The sequence below is a fragment of the Micromys minutus genome, assembly GCF_963924665.1.
Source record: "Micromys minutus genome assembly, chromosome: 2".
Classification (NCBI taxonomy): domain Eukaryota; kingdom Metazoa; phylum Chordata; class Mammalia; order Rodentia; family Muridae; genus Micromys; species Micromys minutus.
This window is the reverse complement of record NC_137971.1, coordinates 68,030,003-68,050,031: the sequence shown is the minus strand read 5'-3', so window position 1 is coordinate 68,050,031 and position 20,029 is coordinate 68,030,003. Positions and strand designations below refer to the sequence as shown.

Here is a 20,029-nt window from a genome sequence, read left to right as displayed (position 1 = left end):
CAGTTCTCTACATGGTTTAGCTTGGTTTTCACCCACAATGACCCCTGGTCACAGAGCGGATTAAGGTGGCTTTGGACACAGTGAACCTATTTTCTTTTTCTGAGATGGGGTCTCACTATGTCACTCTGCCTGTCCTGGAACTCACTATATAGAGCAGGCTAGCCTCGACGTCACAGAGATCTGTCTGTCTCCGTTGCCCTAGTGCTGGCATTAAAGGAGTGTGTCCCCATACCAGGTGGCATAGTAGGTTCTTGAGGAGATGCCTGTTGCTGTTGTGGCCAAAGCTAGAGCTCTGGAGCCAGAAGTGGAGCCCTGCCACTTTGAGTAAGACCTGCCATTGCTGAGCATACGGTCATGCGCTGGGCACCATCCTAAGCACTTTGTCTGTGTGTGGTCAACACAGTAATGGCTCCAAAGATGCCCACAGAATCTCTAGAACCTGTGACTACGTCAGAGTACATGACAAAGGGAAGTTGAGGTCGTAAGTGGATTGAAAGCTGCTAATTAGCCGACTTCATGTGAGCCTTCAGCATGTAAGGCTCCCTGGGGTATATCCAGTATCATTGGAAGGGTGTTTTCCATATGCAGAAAAGGAATCAGAGACAGAAGGGCTCAAAAGATACTGCATTGCTGGCTCTTCCAAAAAAAGGGTGAAAAAAGCCAAGGAATAATAGTGCTTCCTAGGTTCCATGACAGGCAGGGGAAAGGTTCTCCCTAGAGCCTCCAGGAGAGACTGACTGATCCTGTTCACGCCATGATCAGAGCCCAGGGAACTCCATGTTTTACTTCTGATCCCCAGAACCATGATGGATTTACATGAGCACAAAGTGCCTTGAAACAGTTGCAACTTCAGTTAGAAACTTACAAGACCAATCCTGTCCTCTGGTCTTCACCACTATTGCTCTGACAAGTGGCTCTTGCTTGCCCTTTCACAGCTGAGTGGTCCCAGTTGCACCCCAGAGGTTCCTGACCCATGCCTGGGACTGAGCCCAGCACTGTGGGACCTGAGATAAAGTATTCATTCATCTCGGCCTCTAGCCAGGCCAGGGTCCAGTGAGGCCAATGGGAAGAGACAATTGGGCTATAAAAGTTAGCTCCTGTCATGAACTACAGTTAAAAACTAGAATGCTGTGGGAGCACCTTGTCTGGAGAGCTCACTAAACAAGCACATCACTTCTGTAACGTCATGACAGGTGGCTGAGAACCAGACCCAGCATCTGGTTCCGAGGTCTCCCTTGGAACTGGGTTGATCCGCCCTGTCTCACTGTCTGAGGTCACTTTCAGACTCAGGCTGGCTTTGTCTCATCACCAGACCCACTTCTGCTCATTCCTTTTCTTACGGATGGGTCCCCCCCCCCCCCCAGTCCTAACACGTCTGTCTCCCTCTGTTGTTCTGGCCAGGTTGTTTACCTTCAGTGAGTTCCATCTCCTGAAAACCTTACTCATGTGGGTTTACCTGCAGATGAACTGCAAGGTTCAGACAATCCCAATCCACGAAACCATGCTGGCTTTCTTTAACAGGTAATGCGTCTCAGTGTTGATCCATAAAGTGTGCGTTCAAAATATTTTAATTAATTATTTACTGTATAGGTGTGCATGCCACCAAATGCACCTGGAGGTCGGAAAAGACGGTTCTCTCCTCCCCACATGTGAATCCCTGAGATCAAACTTGGGGTGTCAGGTTTGGTGGAAAGAGCCTTTCCTCGATGAACCATCCCTGTAGCTGTTTTGTTTAAAATGGGAAAATAAAATAGAGGAAAACAATGTCAGCAACATCATTTTCATTAGCATCTTCTGAAGAGAATAGGGTGACTGTGACTTTAGAAAACTTCAAACCACTCAGATAGCACAGTTGTTTCTCTGTGAGGTAACCACATGCTTCTGGAAACTAGTGTGCCCAGTAACAGCCACGATGCAGAAGGTAATAACCCTTCAGGAAAATAATAACAGTGCTTCCCTGACCTTAGGACATCAGGTTGGATGTTTCATTTAAGGTTTTTTAGATAGCATATAAAATGTTAGGTTTTCTGGGGGGAAAAATAGAAAGTTTTTGAATGTGCAAGGTTCCTAGCATGAGTCGTTTCTTATACCCTCTAAACTTGAATGATCTAAAATTAATATATCCCAACACTCAAAGAAAAATAACAATTAGATTGATAATACTGAGTATCCTTTCAATATGTCTTACTGTGCTCTCTTGAGAATGCTTTTTGCTCATTACCCCTGATTATCTGCATAGTACTGGAGGTCCCTTGTTCATTTTAATCCCCCCTTTGTGTGTGTGTACGTGTGTGCATGTATATGTCTCTGTGTGTGCGTGTCTATGTAGTGCATGTGGGATGTATAGTGTGTAATATATATGTGTATGTACATGGTGTGGTGTATGTGGAGAGCGTGTGTGCATGCACAGATCCATGTGTGTACAGAGATTTGTGTGTCAATACGCATGAGAAGGCCAGCCTTGGGTGTTGGTCTGCCCTTTCCATCTTGTTTGAGACAGAGTCTCTTGCTTGCTGCTAGGTGCAATATATTAATTAGCTGGACTTCAAGCTTCTGAAGATTCTCCTGTCTCTGCTTCCTGTCCCACCTCAGGAGCACTGGGACACAGACACACATGCTACTTCTGTGCCTGCCTTCTCATGCGTTCCAAGGATTCGAACTCAGGTCCTCATGCTTGCACAATGAGCACTTTACCCACTGCAGTTTGTCCTGGTTTCGCTGTAATGCTTTCAGTGTGTGGTTGACAGGCCCCATTACCACTGGGCCTGTGCAGACACAGAACATCATTATAGTGGGTGTGAAGCTACTCACTTCGTGGTAACCAGGAAACAAAAAAAGGAGAAAGGATTGAGGTCTGATTATCCCTTCCTATAGTGCATTTTAGAGGCATCATTTCCTCCCACTAAGCCCAAAACTGAAGGTTTCTCCATCCCTAATGACCAAGTCTAACACCTGCGCTTATGGGAATATTCAAGAGCAAACCATAACACTTCTATATTAAATATAAAATCACATCCATATTATCCAAGATGGTAAGCGAGTGTTCCGGTAGACCCTGTAGCTAAAGACTATTCCAAGTGTAAAGGCTCTGCCCTTGCAAGGAAGCCCCGGGCAACCTTGCTTTCAACTCTGGTCCATATTTCTATAGAAACAAGAATCAGGGCCTCTTAGCACAAGGAGGCATGTTTTCCACACATAATAATTTAGCAGATAAGTATGCCTTCACACATCAATGAGCAAATTGACCTGTTTGAGCCAAGTTTCATCTATATTGTTTTGAGACATTTCATCCATTCCTGGAACATCTGTGCTCAGTGTTAACTACAAAGCCTGCTTTTTTCTTGTCTTGTTATTTGGGGAAAGCTTCATTGGTGGCAGAATTGTGTGCGCTGTGCTTCGTTTCTATATAATTTGCTTTGAACCCAAATGTTTTAGCTCCACGCCCTCTCTCTTTTAATATCCCAGAGTCACTTTCCAGTGAGTCATGCCCACCGGGAAAATTGCTGCTTGGCTGCAGGTCAGCTCCTGCCTTAGGCAGGGAGTTATCATGTGACTCATCATAGCTGTGGTTAGCATGTGAAGAAAGTGTGCTAGCAGGGAATTGATATGTGGAGCCCTCCACCATAGCTGAGCTTCATGGAACTGGCTGACCCATGGGCCTTCTTTCATCTCACTGGTCCAGCCTAAGCAGTGATAAGAGCATCCTCTTCTGGGGCAGTACCCATATTGAGAAAATCATTTAAATGACAGTAGTCTTAAGCCATCTTGTTGAGAAGGGATGGAGAGGACACTGAGGACCACACACGGGGTCTCCAACGTGATACCGTCAGAATGTGGCAGCAGCGAGACAGGCTGCACAGATACCAGAGAGCAAGGGTTTGCAGCTTCCACAAAGGAGACAGAGCTACAGCTGTGGGAGTCTGGCTGGCAGGACGTCCTAAAGGAGCCTAAGAATAACCATGCGTAACAGTCACGTAGCTCCCTCCTTACCTGTTCCGGCCTCATTCTAAGAGAGACTAGAAGCAAATGTAGCTATCTATGTCTGAGCTCCATCCTTTCTCTCGTGGACTTTTACAAAATGCTTCCTTCACTCACCAAGTTCTTCTGAACATGCACCATGTGCCCAGTACTCCGACAAGACCTTTCCCGATTCAGCCAGGCATTTCAGAGCATCGCTGGTTGTGTTTTCATTGCTAAGTGCACAGGTGCAGGAAGGGAGCCTGTGCCTCCACAGAAGCACACATGGGCACACATACACACACAGAAGGAGACACACACATGTGCATGCACACACATGTGCATGCACACACATATTTATCCACACAGCTGCACATGAACACGCAGGACAGACGGACACACACACCTTGGCACCTTACAGCAGTGTCTCCCTAGTGGTTATTTTTGAAGAGTAAACAGGCTGTCCAGAATGAATCTCGAAGCTGACGTACAGAAAAGAGGATGTAAACGAAGCAGGGGCTTTTCCTTCACTGAGGAAAAGTTCCCATTCGTTCTACTTACTGAAGAGTTTGGGAAAGCTGCTACAAGCTGAGAATTGCTTCTCTGCTGCTGTGACTTAAAAGAAGAAGAAGAAGAAGAAGAAGAAGAAGAAGAAGAAGAAGAAGAAGAAGAAGAAGAAAAAGAAGAAGAAGAAGAAGAAGAAGAAGAAGAAGAAGAAGAAGAAGAAGAAGAAGAAGAAGAAGAAGAAGAAGAAGACCCACCAAAAACACCTTGAAGGGAAAAACTGATTTTAGCTTATAGATTATAGCCCATCATGGAAGAAAGCCACTCAGAGACTATGAAAGAGTGCTGCTTACTAGCTTGCTCAACGTGCTTTCTTATACAACCCAGGACCACGTACCCAGAGGTGCTCCTGCCCACGGTGTCCTGGGTGTTCCCACATCAACTGTTAATCAAGAAAACACCCCACAGATGTACCTATGGGCCAATCTATAAAAGCGATGCTTCTGGGCATCTAGAGTTTGTATCAAGCTGACAAAAGCTAACCAAACAATGGTAAAAACTCATTAACTCGGGAAGGACCAAAGCAGGAAACTTCGAAGTCCTTTTAAAATATTATTTATTGCTGGGTGGTGGTAGCACATATACCTTTAATCTCAGCACTCAGGAGGCAAAGGCAGGTGGATCTCTGTGACTTTGAGGCCAGCCTGGTCTACATAGTGAGTTCCAGAACAGCTAGGGCTACACAGAGAAATCCTGTCCTGAAAAAACAAAACAAAACAAACAAACAAACAAAAACATTTATCTTTTATATCTGTCTGTCTGTCTACTTATCTATGTATGAGTGTTTTGTCTGCAGGTATACCTGTACCACATGCATGCAGCACCCACAGAAGAGGGCATGGAATCCCGTAGGACTAGAGTTTAAAAGGAAGTTGTGAGCTATCATGTGGGAGCTGAGAATCAAACTCATGTCCTATGGAAGAGTACACAGGGCCCTTAACTACTGAGTCATCTCTCCAGCCCTAAAGTGTTTTTAGAAAGTAAACTGTAGAATATGTATGTGGAAGGTCACACAGACCTTAAGAGAATTTTTACATATGAATACACCTGTGTATAGACCCGGCAGGAAACATTAGGCTGTTCTGTCTTAAAACAGCTCCCTAGACCCTATGCTGAGGTGGCATATTCTGGGACAAAGGCTGTCCAGCACCCAGCTCCCATACTCCCTGTCTGGCTCATATCTTCTCTTGCTTTGACTAGAACTTCTGCCTTAGTTTCCCTTTCACGACCTGAATCCTCTTTCTTCTCAGTTCCCACCCCTGCCCCCAGTACTGTGGGTCTGAGTCCTCCCCAGCTCTCTACCCCTCCAAGTACCTTCTTGGCTTTCAGAATATGGCAAAGCAGCAAGACAGCTTACAATGTCCTAGAGAAATGGAAGACCCCTGAGGAGCCTGGACATAGAAGGTCCTTCGAAAGGACAGCTGTGGCAGTCATTAGACAGGACTCGAGTGACTGAATCTTGCCCTTTTCCCCCTTTGGGGTATTTGCCAAGAGCTGGCTTCACTGTTAGAAGGCCACCAGACTGGGTCTTGCAGTGTGGCTGATAGGGCTTGGCTTGACAGAAGAATCCGGAAACAGCAAAGCGAGCACGTGAACAGAGAGATATTCACACAAACCCACCGTGTAGCAGGACCCGTACCATTGGCATTCCCACGCCACACATCGTGGGTGGATGGAGAGATGGAAGGTTGGCAGGATCCAGATCATGCTGGTCAATCCACCCAACACATTGTAAGACAAAGTGCCACAGACTGCATGAGGCCTTGTAGGAATGAGAGGCGAGCGGAGCAGAGTAGAGCTTAGATGGGGAAGCACAGATACACCTTGGGTAAGGTGCAGGTTGGTAGAGGTCCTTGACCCGCATCTCAGCATCTCATTTACTGACGTGACTTTACATCTTTTTACATCTGCCATTTACTCCACAAAGGCTCTGGGCCAGAAACCTAACCATAGTGCATAGAGGTGACACACTCGGGTGACACACTCATGCCCCAGATGGGAGTTGAGGAGAGTGACCCATGAAGCTCTTAGCAGGAGGAACTGAACAGCAATGGGCTGTTGGACCCTATGGATTTACCCCATGCTAGGGTTAGGAACAAGAGGCCATTTCCTGCCTCTTTGATCCCATAAGATATCTGGGTCTTCTGCACGAAATTTTGATCAAAAAGCCATATTCTCTCCTCGTGGTGAGCTATTGCCCCCCAGATGTATTTTTTTTTCAGAACTGCACCCTAGCACTTAATTTACAGTTTCAAATATTTCTCAAAGAAGTGAAATAATTTTTAAACCTTACATATTTTTTAAAAAGATTCTATTTATGATGTGAGTACACTGTAGCTGTCTTCAGACACACCAGAAGAGGGCATCAGATCCCATTGCAGATGGTTGTGAGCCACCATGTGGTTGCTGGGAATTGAACTCAGGACCTCTGGAAGAGCAGTCAATGTACTCAGATAACCTCTGAGTCATCTCTCCAGCTCACATCTTTTGTTTTTAATTGTGGTCAAATGTACACTACATGCAATTTGCCGTTTTCACTATTCCTCCATCCACACTTCAGTAGCATTATAAATCATCACAGCATGCGATGATGCGTCCGTCCTCAGCACTCTCCTGCCCTCACACACTGAAACTCGAGATCCATTAGCCTAAGCCATGTCCTTCCTCACCTCCGTTCTCTATAGACCTGGCTGATCTAGTTCCTGAAGGAGTAGAAAGCTGGTTACTTGCCCTTGGTGTCTGGCCCGGATCCGGCTGTCTGTGGTGCTATGGTTTGAATCTGAAATGCTCCCCGAAGACTCATGTTTTAGATACTTGGTCCCAAGTTCGTGGTCCGTGCATGTGCACATGGGTGCAGGTACACGTGTGAGACAGGGGGCATGTGAGTACTGAGCCTGGTGTCAACACGAATGCTTGGCATGCACTGGAACACTGTGTGGGAACCCCAGTCCCTTTATTAATCTTTTATCGTTCTCACTAAGTTCTCCAGACTGGCCTGAACTCACTAAACAGCCCATGTATGGTTTGCTAGCCTCCTGCCTACAGGCTTGTTTTCTATGGCTCATCTGAAGACTAAAAATAGAGCCTTTTAAAGCTGTGTCCTCACAGGTAGAAATGCCCGGCCTTCAAAAGCCATGTCTGACCATGGTTCCAGCCTGTGTTCCTGGCTTCCTGGTCTGCCAAGCTATGAGGGCAGATTCCTGCCCTCAGAGAGTGGTTCTGCCATGCCTTCTCTTCTGAGAGGGACCAAAATCACTCAGAAGCTATGAGAGGGGGAAAAAAATTTTTTTTAAAAACAAAAACCATCTTTCTCTGCTTTCAGATGCTTCTGCCAGGTGTTTTGTCATGGCAACAAACAAACAAAATGTAACCAATCCAACCAGGTGTAACATCCTCAGATCCCTACACAACATAGCACATCTCAGAGCGCTCAGGTCTGTACCTCACAGCTCAGACTTGAAACGCTGGGACCACAGAGATCTGAGTCTCAGCCTTACTCACTGGGAAAGGAAGCTGACTCTGACAGATAACGGGAAGAAGTGGAGAAGTGAGAAAACTGTGGCTGCTGTCGGGCTTTAAGATTACAGTGTGGGGCCTCAAAAGGGGATTTACCGCAAGCAAGCAAGCAAGCAAGCAGAGAGCTTCACCTCTCAGGGGGTCTAGGAGGAGGGGTGGGGGCCAGAACTTACCTTGAAAGCAGGACCCAGAAGCAACCAGTTTGTTTCCGTTTCCAGGGACTGCCTTCCCTCAAGGGGTCAGCCCCTGGGGGTTGAAGAACTTTATTTGCCGAGAATCACTCAACCATCAATGAATAGGACCTAAGAAGACAGACTGGGCCTGGCAGTGCAGACCTGGAATCCACCAGCACAGCCAGGCAGGAGGTCCCTAGACCTCCTGCTCCTGTTGTATGACATCAGATGGATGTCTGCTCTCACCATCAAAAAAGGTCCTGGGCTAGACCTGTGACTAGACATAGGATGTCACCGGGCCATAGGCGATGAGATGCTGATTGGTTCCAGAGTGTGTCCCACCCCTCAGGTTCCTTGAGAGCTTATTTAGAAAATCAGAGGCCATGCCTAGGTGGCCAGTGTTGGGTGGTTTGATGGACAGCAATGATGACAAATAGCATCAGGAGCAGCTCCGTGTTCCCAGCACGTCTGAGTCCAGATCCCTTTGGGATGGGAGGAGTTATAAGCACAGAGGACTTTGCTGGGTTCAGACAACTGTGCCAGGTACTTCCCGCACTGTCCCCTCAGCTGCCCCATCCACCCGAGGAAACACTTGGCTCTTGGCTCTGCAGAGGAGGATTGAGTTCAGACAGGCTCTGTCAGGTGACTGATAGGGGACCAGGACTGATATGCCTGACTCCAGTCCCCCATGTTGGTCGGTTGATGACCCTTCAGACTAGTCACAACAGTGTGTATTGTCACCACTTTCCTTATGAAATTCAAATGCTTGTTTTAAAGCATGTCTCCAGTTCTCTGAGACAGGAGGGCTGTCCAGAGAGAATTTGGCTGGCAGTCCTTCTGGCCCAAGTGATTCCCAAAGTGGGGATCAGGCCCTGTGTCTCTTCCAGCAGCTTCTCACTCCACGCAGAGCAGCAAAATGGAAACCTTGTGGCTTCTGAATTTGGAGGAAGTCATACCTCTTCCCTCTAGGCCTGGCCTTTCCCTGCCATGGCTACATCTGTCTGTGTTTAACCTGTAGCTCCATCTGGGGCTCAGGGCTCTGAAGCAACTCACAGATTCACTGATTCACAGAGGCAGAGGGGAATACACCCACACATCTCTGTATTATCTAAGCTGGCCCTGCTTCCACGCGCCTGCCTCCAGCCTTGCCAGGGAGACCACCAGTCTCTAGGTCATGACTTTCAGTAGGCTCACTGATCTGGGCTAGCCTGGGCTAAGAAAACCCTGGTCATGAGTACTGGCTTATTTCCCAGAGCACTCAGGAAAGCTGGGGAAGACTATGCCAGCTTGGCCCTTCTCGGCACTTGTCACCATCCCTGACACCTCCTTACCTGGTTCTCTAGGTGTCATTCATATCAGGATGTAGAAAGGGCAAAAGTCAGTGTCACCTGTCCCAGTAAGATGCCCTTTCACTTAGAGCACTGTCGTGACCATGGGTAACAGAGGATGAACCCCAGGATCAACAACCCCACAGTGCTGATAGCACAGGCCTTTGTCAATTTCTGCCTCTTTAAGTCACTTCCAGAGACTGCTGCACAGTAGAATATGATAACCACTCATGAAACTGAATCCACACCTCCCTATAGCTCAGTAGCACCCCTAAGCTTATGTTTGGGAGCCACTGACATTCAGGGGAGCTGGAGAGTTAGAGGGGCCCAGGTTTCCTGAAGAGTAACAGTTCCAGGTAGCTTGGCAGACTCCCAACAGAGGCAGGACACAGAGCCAAAGGTATATCCAATCCAACTGGGGCAGAGTATGGTTTGAATTCTTGGTTCATGGCAAAAATCTCTGGGCCAGCAAGGTGGCTCAGAAGGTAAAGGCACTTGTCACAAGCCTGATGTCGTGAGTTTGATTCCTAGAACTCACATGCTTGAGAGAGAAGCAAGGTCTACAAGTTCTCCTCTGACATCCACTTGTATAAACATGCCCTTGAATGATATTTGGGAATCCCTTCAAACAGCTAAATGCATTTTCAAAGAGGCTTGGGAAAGTATCTCTCATTGTCCCCCATGTGAAGAATGACAGTTTTATGAAAGAGTGTGTTAACATTACCACAGGCCACCACAGAACTGGTGATCAAACCAGGGACCCATACTTGGATCTCGGGCTCTTTCTAATTCTACCAGCAGTGCTTTGAAAGGCTTGGTTCTTGCTGCAAGGGAGAAATCTGTACAGGAGTCAGATGTTCAACTTAAGGGTTCAAATCCTGGCCAAGGCTCAGATTTCTGTAAAAGAGAGCTGACCAAACTTAAGTTGTCTGTTCTATAGATCTGTGAAACTTGAAGAAGAAAACATAGGTTGAAGTCCTCTGTGCATGGCATATGTTGTTTTCATTTTTTCCTGTATATGCTCTAGACACCAACCACGTACACAGCTCAGAGGGGAATACACCCACACATCTAAGCTGGCCCTGCTTCCATGCGCCTGCCTCCAGCCTTGCCGGGGAGACCACCAGTCTCTAGGTCATGACTTTCAGTGGCTCACTCACTCCAGAAAGTTTTCTGATGGATTCTATTCTTATCTTCCAAGCTTTCCCAAGAAGTGCTGCTTCCTGGAACAGGATCCAGGACAGAGCTGGATGCCGCTCTTCCTTTGCCTGCGTCTGCACGGTATCACCAGTGGTGAGTGTCACTGCCCATGTGACTGCATGCCTGGGAAGGCTGTTTGGAAACCCACCCCCCAGCAGATGCTGTCTCAGATATTCCCCAGAAGCCCCAGAAGATGTTGCCACAGGAATGCTTCTTGGGACTGTCACTCCTAAATGGATGACTTTGGTCTCAGTAACTCCACCTGTCAAATGGGAGATAATCAGATGTTCTATGAGTAGGATGGTTGGTACATAGTTTACTTTCTGTTGTAATAAATTTCATGACCAAAAGCAAGTTGGGGAGGAAAGGTACATTTGGCTTACACTTCCAGGTAACAGTCTGTTAGGGAGAGAAGTCAGGGTAGGAACTCAAGCAGAAGCAGAGAACGGAACCTTGGGAAAAACTGCTTACCAGCTTATTCCCAGGTAGCCATCTTATGTGGCCTAAATCCACCTGCCTAGGGATGGCACTGCCCACAGTGGGCTGTGCCCTCTTACATCAATTAGCAATCAGGAATATGCCTGCATATCAAGTGATAGAGGCAAGTCTTCAGTTGAGAGTCCCTTTGCCCAGGTGTGTCTAGTTGATGGCCAAGGCTAGCTTTGTAATGATTCCAGTCCTAGTCTCCTGAGTGCTGAGATCGCAAGCCTTTGTAAGGATCTCCATTTTCATCTCTTTCATTTTCCTTGGAACAGGGTATCATATACCCCAGGCTAGCCTCAAACTCAATATGTATCCAAGGATGACTTTGAACTTCTGATCCTCCTGCCTCCACATCCCAAGTACTATGTTTGTAGATGCTTCCCTCACTCCATTTATGAGGTGCTGGGGTTCTGATCCTGCAGAGTTACAGATGCTAGGTAAGCTCTCTGCCACCAGAGTGGTGTCACACACTCAAACGCCAAGATGCTGTTCTTACCATCTGACTGAGTCACCTGCTGCAGCTCGGGACTAGCTTCTGGGCCCCTTGTTTGGCTGTTCAGGAGAGAAATTGGCTCTTTCTTGAGGCATTTCAACTTCTGGAACCTTTTGTCCCAGGAGCTGAAGTGTGTTGTACTCTTCTTCTCTGGAGGAGGGAATACGGGTTTCCCAGATTCTGTCTGCGGATCCAGCATATTCATCAAGCATACCCCAGTTCTTTAGACATCTTCAGTGACTTCTGCTCAAGGTTTGCCGCCTAGTTTGCAATGCACAGCTCGGCCTGGCTCTCTCCTTCCCACCCATCTCCCTCTCCCTCTCCCTCTCCCTCCCTCCCTCCCTCCCTCTCTCTCTCTCACTCTCTCTCTCCCTCCCTCCCCCCCCTCTCTCACTCCCTCCCTTTCTCTCTCTCACTCACTCCCTCCCTCTCTCTCTCTCCCTCCACCTTTCTCCCTCCCTCCCTCCCTCCCTCCCTCCATCTCCCTCCCTCCCTCCCTCCCTCCCTCCCTCCCTCCCTCCCTCTCTCTCTCTCTCTCTCTCTCTCTCTCTCTCTCTCTCCCTGGTTTCTATCATGCTCTGGCTAAGCAAATCAACCTCATTTATTTCCTGTCCCCTCCTGAGGTGAATAGGAAGCAAAGTGCAAGAGCCGAAGAGTTCTCCGCTGTTTGTTGGTTTTATAACTGGCTGAACTGATGTGGTCCAACAGGCTTGGGGGTGATGTTTTCAGTTCCCCTTTCTGACAAACACTGGGCCGCTTTCCTATAAACTAACTCCATATTTCCTTCACTGCACACAGCAGGGACACGGAATACCTTTGAATACCTTTGAAAGGGAATGCTGGGTGACTCCCAGAAGCCCCAGGTCTATTTCCTAAGCTAGGCTTCTGTTGCCTGGACTTCATGCTCCGGGAGAAGGGAAGAAAACTGATTTGGAAAGAGGAGGAAAATATTGTCCACATGATCTGGGCAGGCCAGGAGGCCACTCACTGAGATAGCTGTGCCTGAAGGGATTTTTGAGAACTATTTCAAAGCCATTCCCAGCTCTGCAGATGTGGTAATAGCTAAAAACTTAGGAGCAGCTGATGGAGTCAGGATGGTCTGGCCAAGCTGCTTCTCATGACATCAATAACACCATTTTAAGCCCCACCCCTTTGCAGGCAGGATTGCAGCCAGGAGACTGAAATATTTGGATTGGGTGGTGGGGAAATGGTATGGTTTGTAATTTGTGAATATCTTAGGGACTCAGGCAAAGTGTAGGATGACAAAAACAGAAGCAGGTCAGCGGACAACTCACAGGAGTTTACTCCCTTTAACTTTATGGATCCTGAGGATTTGAACTCAGGTCATCAGGCTTGGCAGCAAGCACTTTTTTTTCACCAAGTCCTCTCACCGGCTGGCTCGCTGTTGTTAGTTTCATTTTGTTTTCTAAAACAGACTCTCATGTCACCCAGGATGGCCTTGAACTTGCTGGACTGAAATTTCTGATCCTTCTGTCTCCACCTCACAAGGGCTTGGATTGTAGCTGTGTGCCACCATGCCTGGTCAGAGGCAGATTAAAAGAAAGATTTATTATGTTTAGTTGTATGGGGGTTGGGGGATAAAGCTTCCTGTGGAAGCCAGAAGAGGAGGTCAGGTTCCCTAAAGCAGGTTCTAACTGCCTGAGGTGGGTGCTTGGATTGAACTCAGCAGTTCCTATAAGAGCAGTAGGAACACTTAACCACTGAGCCATCTCTTTAGTCCTGCCAGAAGCAGGTCTGAATAGGACCAGTGCATGTATTGTTTGTTTGATAATGTTGTTAATAATAATGTCAAAAGGATTTCTGGGATGGATTGGAGAAGCCCAGTCTGGCCATTGATTTCAACCTTGCTTTGATGTAGTTTCCTGAGAACCATTTGGCAGTGAGATGTTCTTGCAGGGATGCTGAGAACATGTTTCTTTTAAAACAGAACCTAAATGCAGGATCTCACTATATAGTCTTGGCTCGCCTGGAGCTCAATGGAGTATAGCAGGTTGTCCTCAGACTCACAGAAATCCTCCTGCCACTGACTCCCATGTACTGAACTTAAAGGCATGTACCACCATGTCTGGCTAACTTAAACTTTAATAAACAAGATGTAGCATGGGGAATTTCTTATCAAATTGTAATTTCCCTCCAGTTTGGTGTGATTCACTTATTCCTTTTGAAGTGTCTTTGTATAAGTGTGTGTGTGTGTGTGTGTGTGTGTGTGTGTGTATCCAAGTTCACATATATGTAAACGTACAAGCATGCACCTTTGTGTGTTCATGTAAAATTTGACATCAAGTGTCTTCCTTGTCATTCTCTATCTTCTATATTGAGGCAGCCTCTCTCTGAACTTGAAGCTCACCGGTTGGGCTGGTCTAGCTAGCCAGCTTGCTCCCGGGATTGCCTGTCTCCTCAACCCTGGAACTACAGGTGTCCACTTAGATCTCCAGTCCTCACACTTGCATAGTAAATACTCAAATACTCTGCCTACTGGGCTATCTCCTTGGTCCAGTACCAGTGAGTTGTTTTTCCTTTAAGAATAAATTTGCAAATATATATATATATTTGCTTCTGTATACAACCATAGTGATCTTAGGTGCCATCTTCCCATCTTATGAACAACAACTATTCAGAGGAAACTGGCCCTTGCTGTTTGCCTGATGTCTCCCTTCTTCTTTCTGTAAGTCAGATATTTGAGGTTGTGTTATGAATAAGCCTGTAACCACTTCCCCTTGTGTCTCTCTAAGGCAAGGATCTAGAGGAGTTGAAGCACATTAACTTCTTCCCTGAGTCCTGGCTGCTCCGGGTTACAGCCGACCATTATCACGCGGTGAGTTGGCCTCTCAAGGGAGCAATTAGCAAAATGTATTGTGTCCCGTCCCCAGCTTTGCTTTTTTCTGGAGATATGTTCCTCCATATCTCATTTGACATCTCTGGGTCTCTGAGATCAGGGCGTATCTGGAGCCTCTTCCAGAGGAAAGGAGGAGATCCCATATGGCTTCTGATCTGACAATTTGGCTGGTCAGTTTCTCCAGTCATACCTTTCTCCATCTAGACCCCACTAGACACAAATATAAACATACTTATTATTGAAACTTTTCCAACTGCATGGAAGAGAAATCCCCTGGGGCCGTCACCCAAAGACAACAGCTATAGTCAACACGTCTCTGTCTCCACTGCCTGTCAACAGGGATCACATTTTCATAGAACAACTTGTTTTCTGTCCTTTAACTCTTTGCTTAGAGGAGATTCTCCACAATAAAAATGCTAGCATCATAACATACGTGCTGTCTTGTTCCTGGTACATACTAATAAATGCTGGGGCCAAATGACCCTGCCCCCAGGGAAAAAAATTGAACTCATCCCATTGTACACACACTTGGCAACATAAAGCTCTTACATTTCAAATCACTTTTGTTCATTGAGGAGGAGATAAAGGCATTTAGTCTTTAAATATGCATTTCCTTTCTGACCGGCAGACATGAGTATTTTCCATGTCTGCTCTGTGGATTGTCCATATAAACTGCCCTGCCTCTTGTACATTTCCAATGGCACATTTTCAGAGATAAAGCAGGGCAGTGTTGGAGTTCTGAACACACATGAGTCACGAGTTAAAATTCAGCCAGCCTCACAAGTACTCATTGTAATGCTGGAACCAGCCCTCCAAGCACCCTACTCCCTGCACGTGTGAGGATGACTCCGCAGAAGGCTCTTGCTTCCCTGGGACATAATTCAGAACTTTGCTCCAAAAGCCACCGAAAGGATTTACAGTGAGACAGTTTCTAGTCCCTTCTTCCCACCCACTGACCCTGCCTGATCCTTTCCACCCCTGTCTGCAGCTCATGCCCCTGAGAGCGCCACTTTCCAGGCTTCTCCGTGGAATATCATGCAGGGGTCCTGCTCATTGAATTTGTGACCATGGTCATTCTCCTGAAGAGGCTACTGACATATTATTATTCCCCTGGTCACACTGCCTAGCTGTTCTTTCCCTCTCTTCTCTGCATACTCTGGAAACAGATACAGTAGGTTTGCAGTAAATGTCCAAAGACAAAACCACAGAGTGTAGAGATCCAGGAATGGATGGGAAGTGATGAGAGATGCTCTATACACACATCAGGTAAGCTGTGTGCATTTCCTTTTCAGGTGGAGAGCGGGGGCAACATGGTCCACCTGAAAGATCTTTCTACACAGGCCATGAGATTCGGGCTGCTCTTTAGACAGGTACTAAGAACTTGACCCAACAAAGGGAAAGGAAAGTTCCTTTTATGCTGAGCGAAAGAGCTGAGGTGTGGGGCACCTAGGACTACTCTGGTAGTGGAGCCAACAAAGTCCTAGGAAATCAGGTTCGTAAGACAGAAGGCTGGAACAGGCTGGTCAGCAATCTGATGTGTGTGGTTCAAGCTTTCCCCATAGGATGGTCAATGATATCACTTTTCCCAAGGTGGAAGAGAGTTCCTGGAAGTTGAGAGTTTTCTTCCTAAAAGAGGAAAACATCTGGGGAGACCATGAACTATACACACACAAACATACTCACACACACACATACTCACACACACACATACACACACACACACACACACATGACTGACAGCTGCCAAAGGCTCAGCAAGTCTCAAGTCCAAGTGAATGTTGAAGGTTGCAAGACCTGCCTTATTCTGATAGCAGGTTTAGTGAATCTCAATCAAATCATGGCTGGCCAAGAAGCTCCAGTGTGAGGCATCTCAGTGCTGAGTTGGGACAGGGTCTGGGTTGGTGGCTGTGCTCTGCTGTGGACTTGTAATAGACATAACTTTTTTTTAAAATGCTGCTATATGACTTCTTAAAGGCAATTTAGGGATCTTAAAAGAAATCATGTTTTGGGGACCTCTATCATCTGAGAAATTGACTGATACTTGGTTGCAATGATCCACCAAAGCAGTATGGCATGCCCATCGGATTGGAAAAAATATGCACATATGGGTCACTTAAGACCATACCTAACCCATTATTTCTCCCCCAAAGGATCATGGAACATAATGATTAGAAAAGTTGGAAGAAGTTAGCTGCTGTTTCTGAGCAGTGACGGGTTTTGAGTGAGTCGCTCTGGTTGTCTGTCACTAGAGCTTGCTACGCCCTGTCACCATTAGATACTGATGGTATTTACCTGTTCACATTGTCAATTCTCCTTCCCAACGTAGGAATACACCACTTACTCGGAAAGAATTTCTATATACGGATACTTCTTTGAGATAAAGGGAATCAAACACGATACTACCTCTTACAGTTTTTCTATGCAGGTAAGAAGGCAGGAGCACAGGGAAGGTACACCTCTGAAGGTTCCCCCTCCCCAGTCCAGCTGATTCAGACGGAATTAGAAGGAACTGAGGAATCATTAGTTCACCATTCACACAGGCTGTGTCATAAGCTCTGCTCACAGCATGTGGAACCATGTGATTTTCACAACCAGCCGGGGAGGCTGGTACTGGTGTAGATGAGACAGCTCTGAGAGACTTCACGTTCATGTCGCGTGGCCTCTTGACAAAGCCAGGGTTCAGTCACTGTGACCTGGGAGTCATACCATCACTGGTTTGTGCACTGTGGCCAATACTCTGCCCATGGTCACCCTTTGAGGAAGTGACAGTGCCTACAAGTAGCAGAGAAGAGTCTGTCTAGAGTGACATGGCGAGACAATGTGTGTGACATTTGAGGAATCAGGTGAGAAAGTGAGGGTCTGGTTATCTATGAGCCCCCAGGAGAGGATGAAGACCTTGTAAGGGCAGAGAATTGCAATTAGACCCTCTGAGCAGCTGCCTGCACTCAGCAAGTCCCATGAATCTCCTGCCTTTAAGATGAAAATAGTAACAGAAGCTGGACAGTGGTGGCTCACACATCCCAGCGCTCGGAAAGGAGAGGCAGGAAGATCTAAGGGTTCGAGATCAGCCTGGTCCACAGAGGGAGTTCCGGGACAGCCAGGGCTCTTTTACACACAGAAACCCTGTCTTGGGGGAACAACAACAACAAAAAGACAGTTGCAGAACCAACCTCAGAGTATGAAATAATTGTGCAAAGGGTTGGCAACAGGTTTCGCATAGAGAGCATTGTGTGTGTTTTATTCTTGTGCATTCTAAGTGTGTGCTGTACTGGTGAGCCATGCTCCCAGCACAATACTGCTCATGTTTAGCAGTCAGGATGGTGACAGCAATGACCGCTGTGGTGAAGGACTGCTGTGGCCCACTTAGAACTTGCTTGTAAATCTCTCTAAGTGCCAAACTCCCCAAGAAACTCACTTGGCTTTTTGGTCTCACCACCAGTCACCCAGGGGAACTTTTTGTCTTAAATAGATTCTTCCCTCATACAGTACATCACAACCACAGTCCCCCTCCCACTCCTTCTGCTCCCCAACTTGCAAACCTAGGGAGAGTTTAAATGGCTGAGTGAATCAGAGGGCGGACACATGATAGAACCCGAATGTCAGTCTGTTTGGCCACTACCTTCTAATGTGTTCCTTCTCTTCCTGGGTCCTCCTTTCTTGGTCACCAGACCCTCAGGCATCTACCTAACTGAATGGAAGAGAACCATTCTGAGTGCTACACCACCATCCAGAAGGCCCTTCTGTATACCCTGTTGGAGCTTTATCCCAGCAAAGCAATAAGGAAGCTTTGTTTGATGGCCAAGCCCTAGTCCATTTGCAAACAGTTTGCATATGGAGAGGTCTTGGATGGCACAGGCTTCCAGTGGTAGCTCTCAGGGGGAAATGATGGCATTTGGAGCGTGCTATCCTTATAGGATTGAAACAAAGACTGTGTGTCAGGAGCCCTTTACTAGCTCTGATCACCCTAGTCACAGGGCTACATGGGATGGGTAACTGTCTTCGCAGAGAATAAAACATACAGACTTGGAGTGTCCCTCACCAGTCTGTGAGCACAGCATCATCAGCCTGAGGTCAGAGCGCCTGGTGAAGTATGAGATCCGAGCCCAGACGCTGGTGGACGGCAAGTGGCAGGAGTTCGGGACAAACCAGATCACGCAGAAGTTTGGGTTTATCAAGCCAGGCTGCAAAAGCCATGTGAGCATCCCCCTTAGCCTCTGGTTTCTCTCTCCTCTGTTTCCTTTTGGCTTCTTCCCTCCCTCACCAATTTCTGGGCATTCCTGTCTTCAAAGCACCAGTGATCTCTCCGAGGATTTTGTTCCGTTTCTTTGGGATCATAATGGTTCCAAAGGATGGCAAAGAAAACCTTGGTAAATTGAAAAGCATTAGTTGTGGTGACCCTAACAAACCAAGTCAGAGGCCCCGCAGACCCATTTTGTAAACATTAATAGGTATTTGTGTATAGATGTAAAGAGCCATAACCCATCAATTCCTCTGAAATCTTTCCCAGGCTACCTGCCTCCTGGCTTACCCAGGAGAACAGAGCCCATCAACCCTAGAGTGGAACCAACACTGAGGCAGACTTACTACCTGCCTGGCTTTTGGCAATTACAGTCCCCAAATAGCCATAGAATTTAAATAAAAAAAAAAAAAAAAAAAAAAAAAAAAGACTCTTTAGACTGTGGCTTTGAGGTTGGAATTCACCCTGGTACCTTATTGAAGATGGCCCTGTACCACAAACCACAGAGTCATTCTCAGTCCTGACTCTGGGGACACATTAGAGTGACCCAGGGCTTTGAGATGCCCCTGTTGGAAATCAGGAGATCACACAAGTGGTGAGATCAAATGCTCCATAGATGGGGCCTGGGTTTGACGCTTATAAAGGCTTTCTGTGGGAGCTTATATCAGCACAGCTATCTGTCAAAGGCTGGGAGGGGCTAGGCTGACTGTAGGACCAGGAAGGGACCTGGAAGGGTTGGAAATGTTTCACCTAGCCCAGGTGACAACACAGGGCTAGCCTTTGGACAACTCCCAAAGATTTAAGCACTTTCTCTAAACTATATCTAAAATTAATTTATCTAATGTTTATTTATGCCCTCCCTGGGCTCCTCTGCCGCAGGCTGGTCTGGGAACCACCTGAAGGTCTCTCGATCTCAAAGTCTCATTTCTTGTTTTTAGGCCTTGAAAATCCAAACCGTGGGCATCCCGATCTACGCCAGCTTTGCCTTCATCTTCCCAGTGTCTTGATGGCTTTCATAGGAATCTATGGGATCCCCTTCCCTGACCGACCTGTCTCCATAAGAGAAATAAAAATGACATTAAAGAGGGGAGTCTGGTGTTCAGCTGCCTGTCCTTGTCAGCTCCCCTGGGTCCTCTGCCCAGGGATTAGAGTTTAGTGAAAATCTGCTTCTGGTCTTCCTCTGAAGATAAGATTGGGAAAATTCACGTCTCAGCTCCCTCG

The 20,029-nt window shown here is 47.0% G+C and overlaps 1 protein-coding gene across 1 annotated transcript in view; it reads left to right on the top strand.

Moving 5' to 3' along the window:
• Nucleotides 1-19,815, top strand: part of BTBD16 (BTB domain containing 16) — a gene marked incomplete at both ends in the record, with an annotated part of 46,418 nt that extends 26,603 nt beyond the window's left edge. The window contains 7 exon segments of the mRNA XM_080913106.1: nucleotides 1,402-1,521; nucleotides 10,740-10,831; nucleotides 14,468-14,550; nucleotides 15,864-15,941; nucleotides 16,898-16,996; nucleotides 18,577-18,765; nucleotides 19,747-19,815. Coding sequence (XP_080769232.1) covers nucleotides 1,402-1,521; nucleotides 10,740-10,831; nucleotides 14,468-14,550; nucleotides 15,864-15,941; nucleotides 16,898-16,996; nucleotides 18,577-18,765; nucleotides 19,747-19,815 — 730 coding nt within the window.
• Between the last annotated feature and the right edge of the window lie 214 nt (nucleotides 19,816-20,029).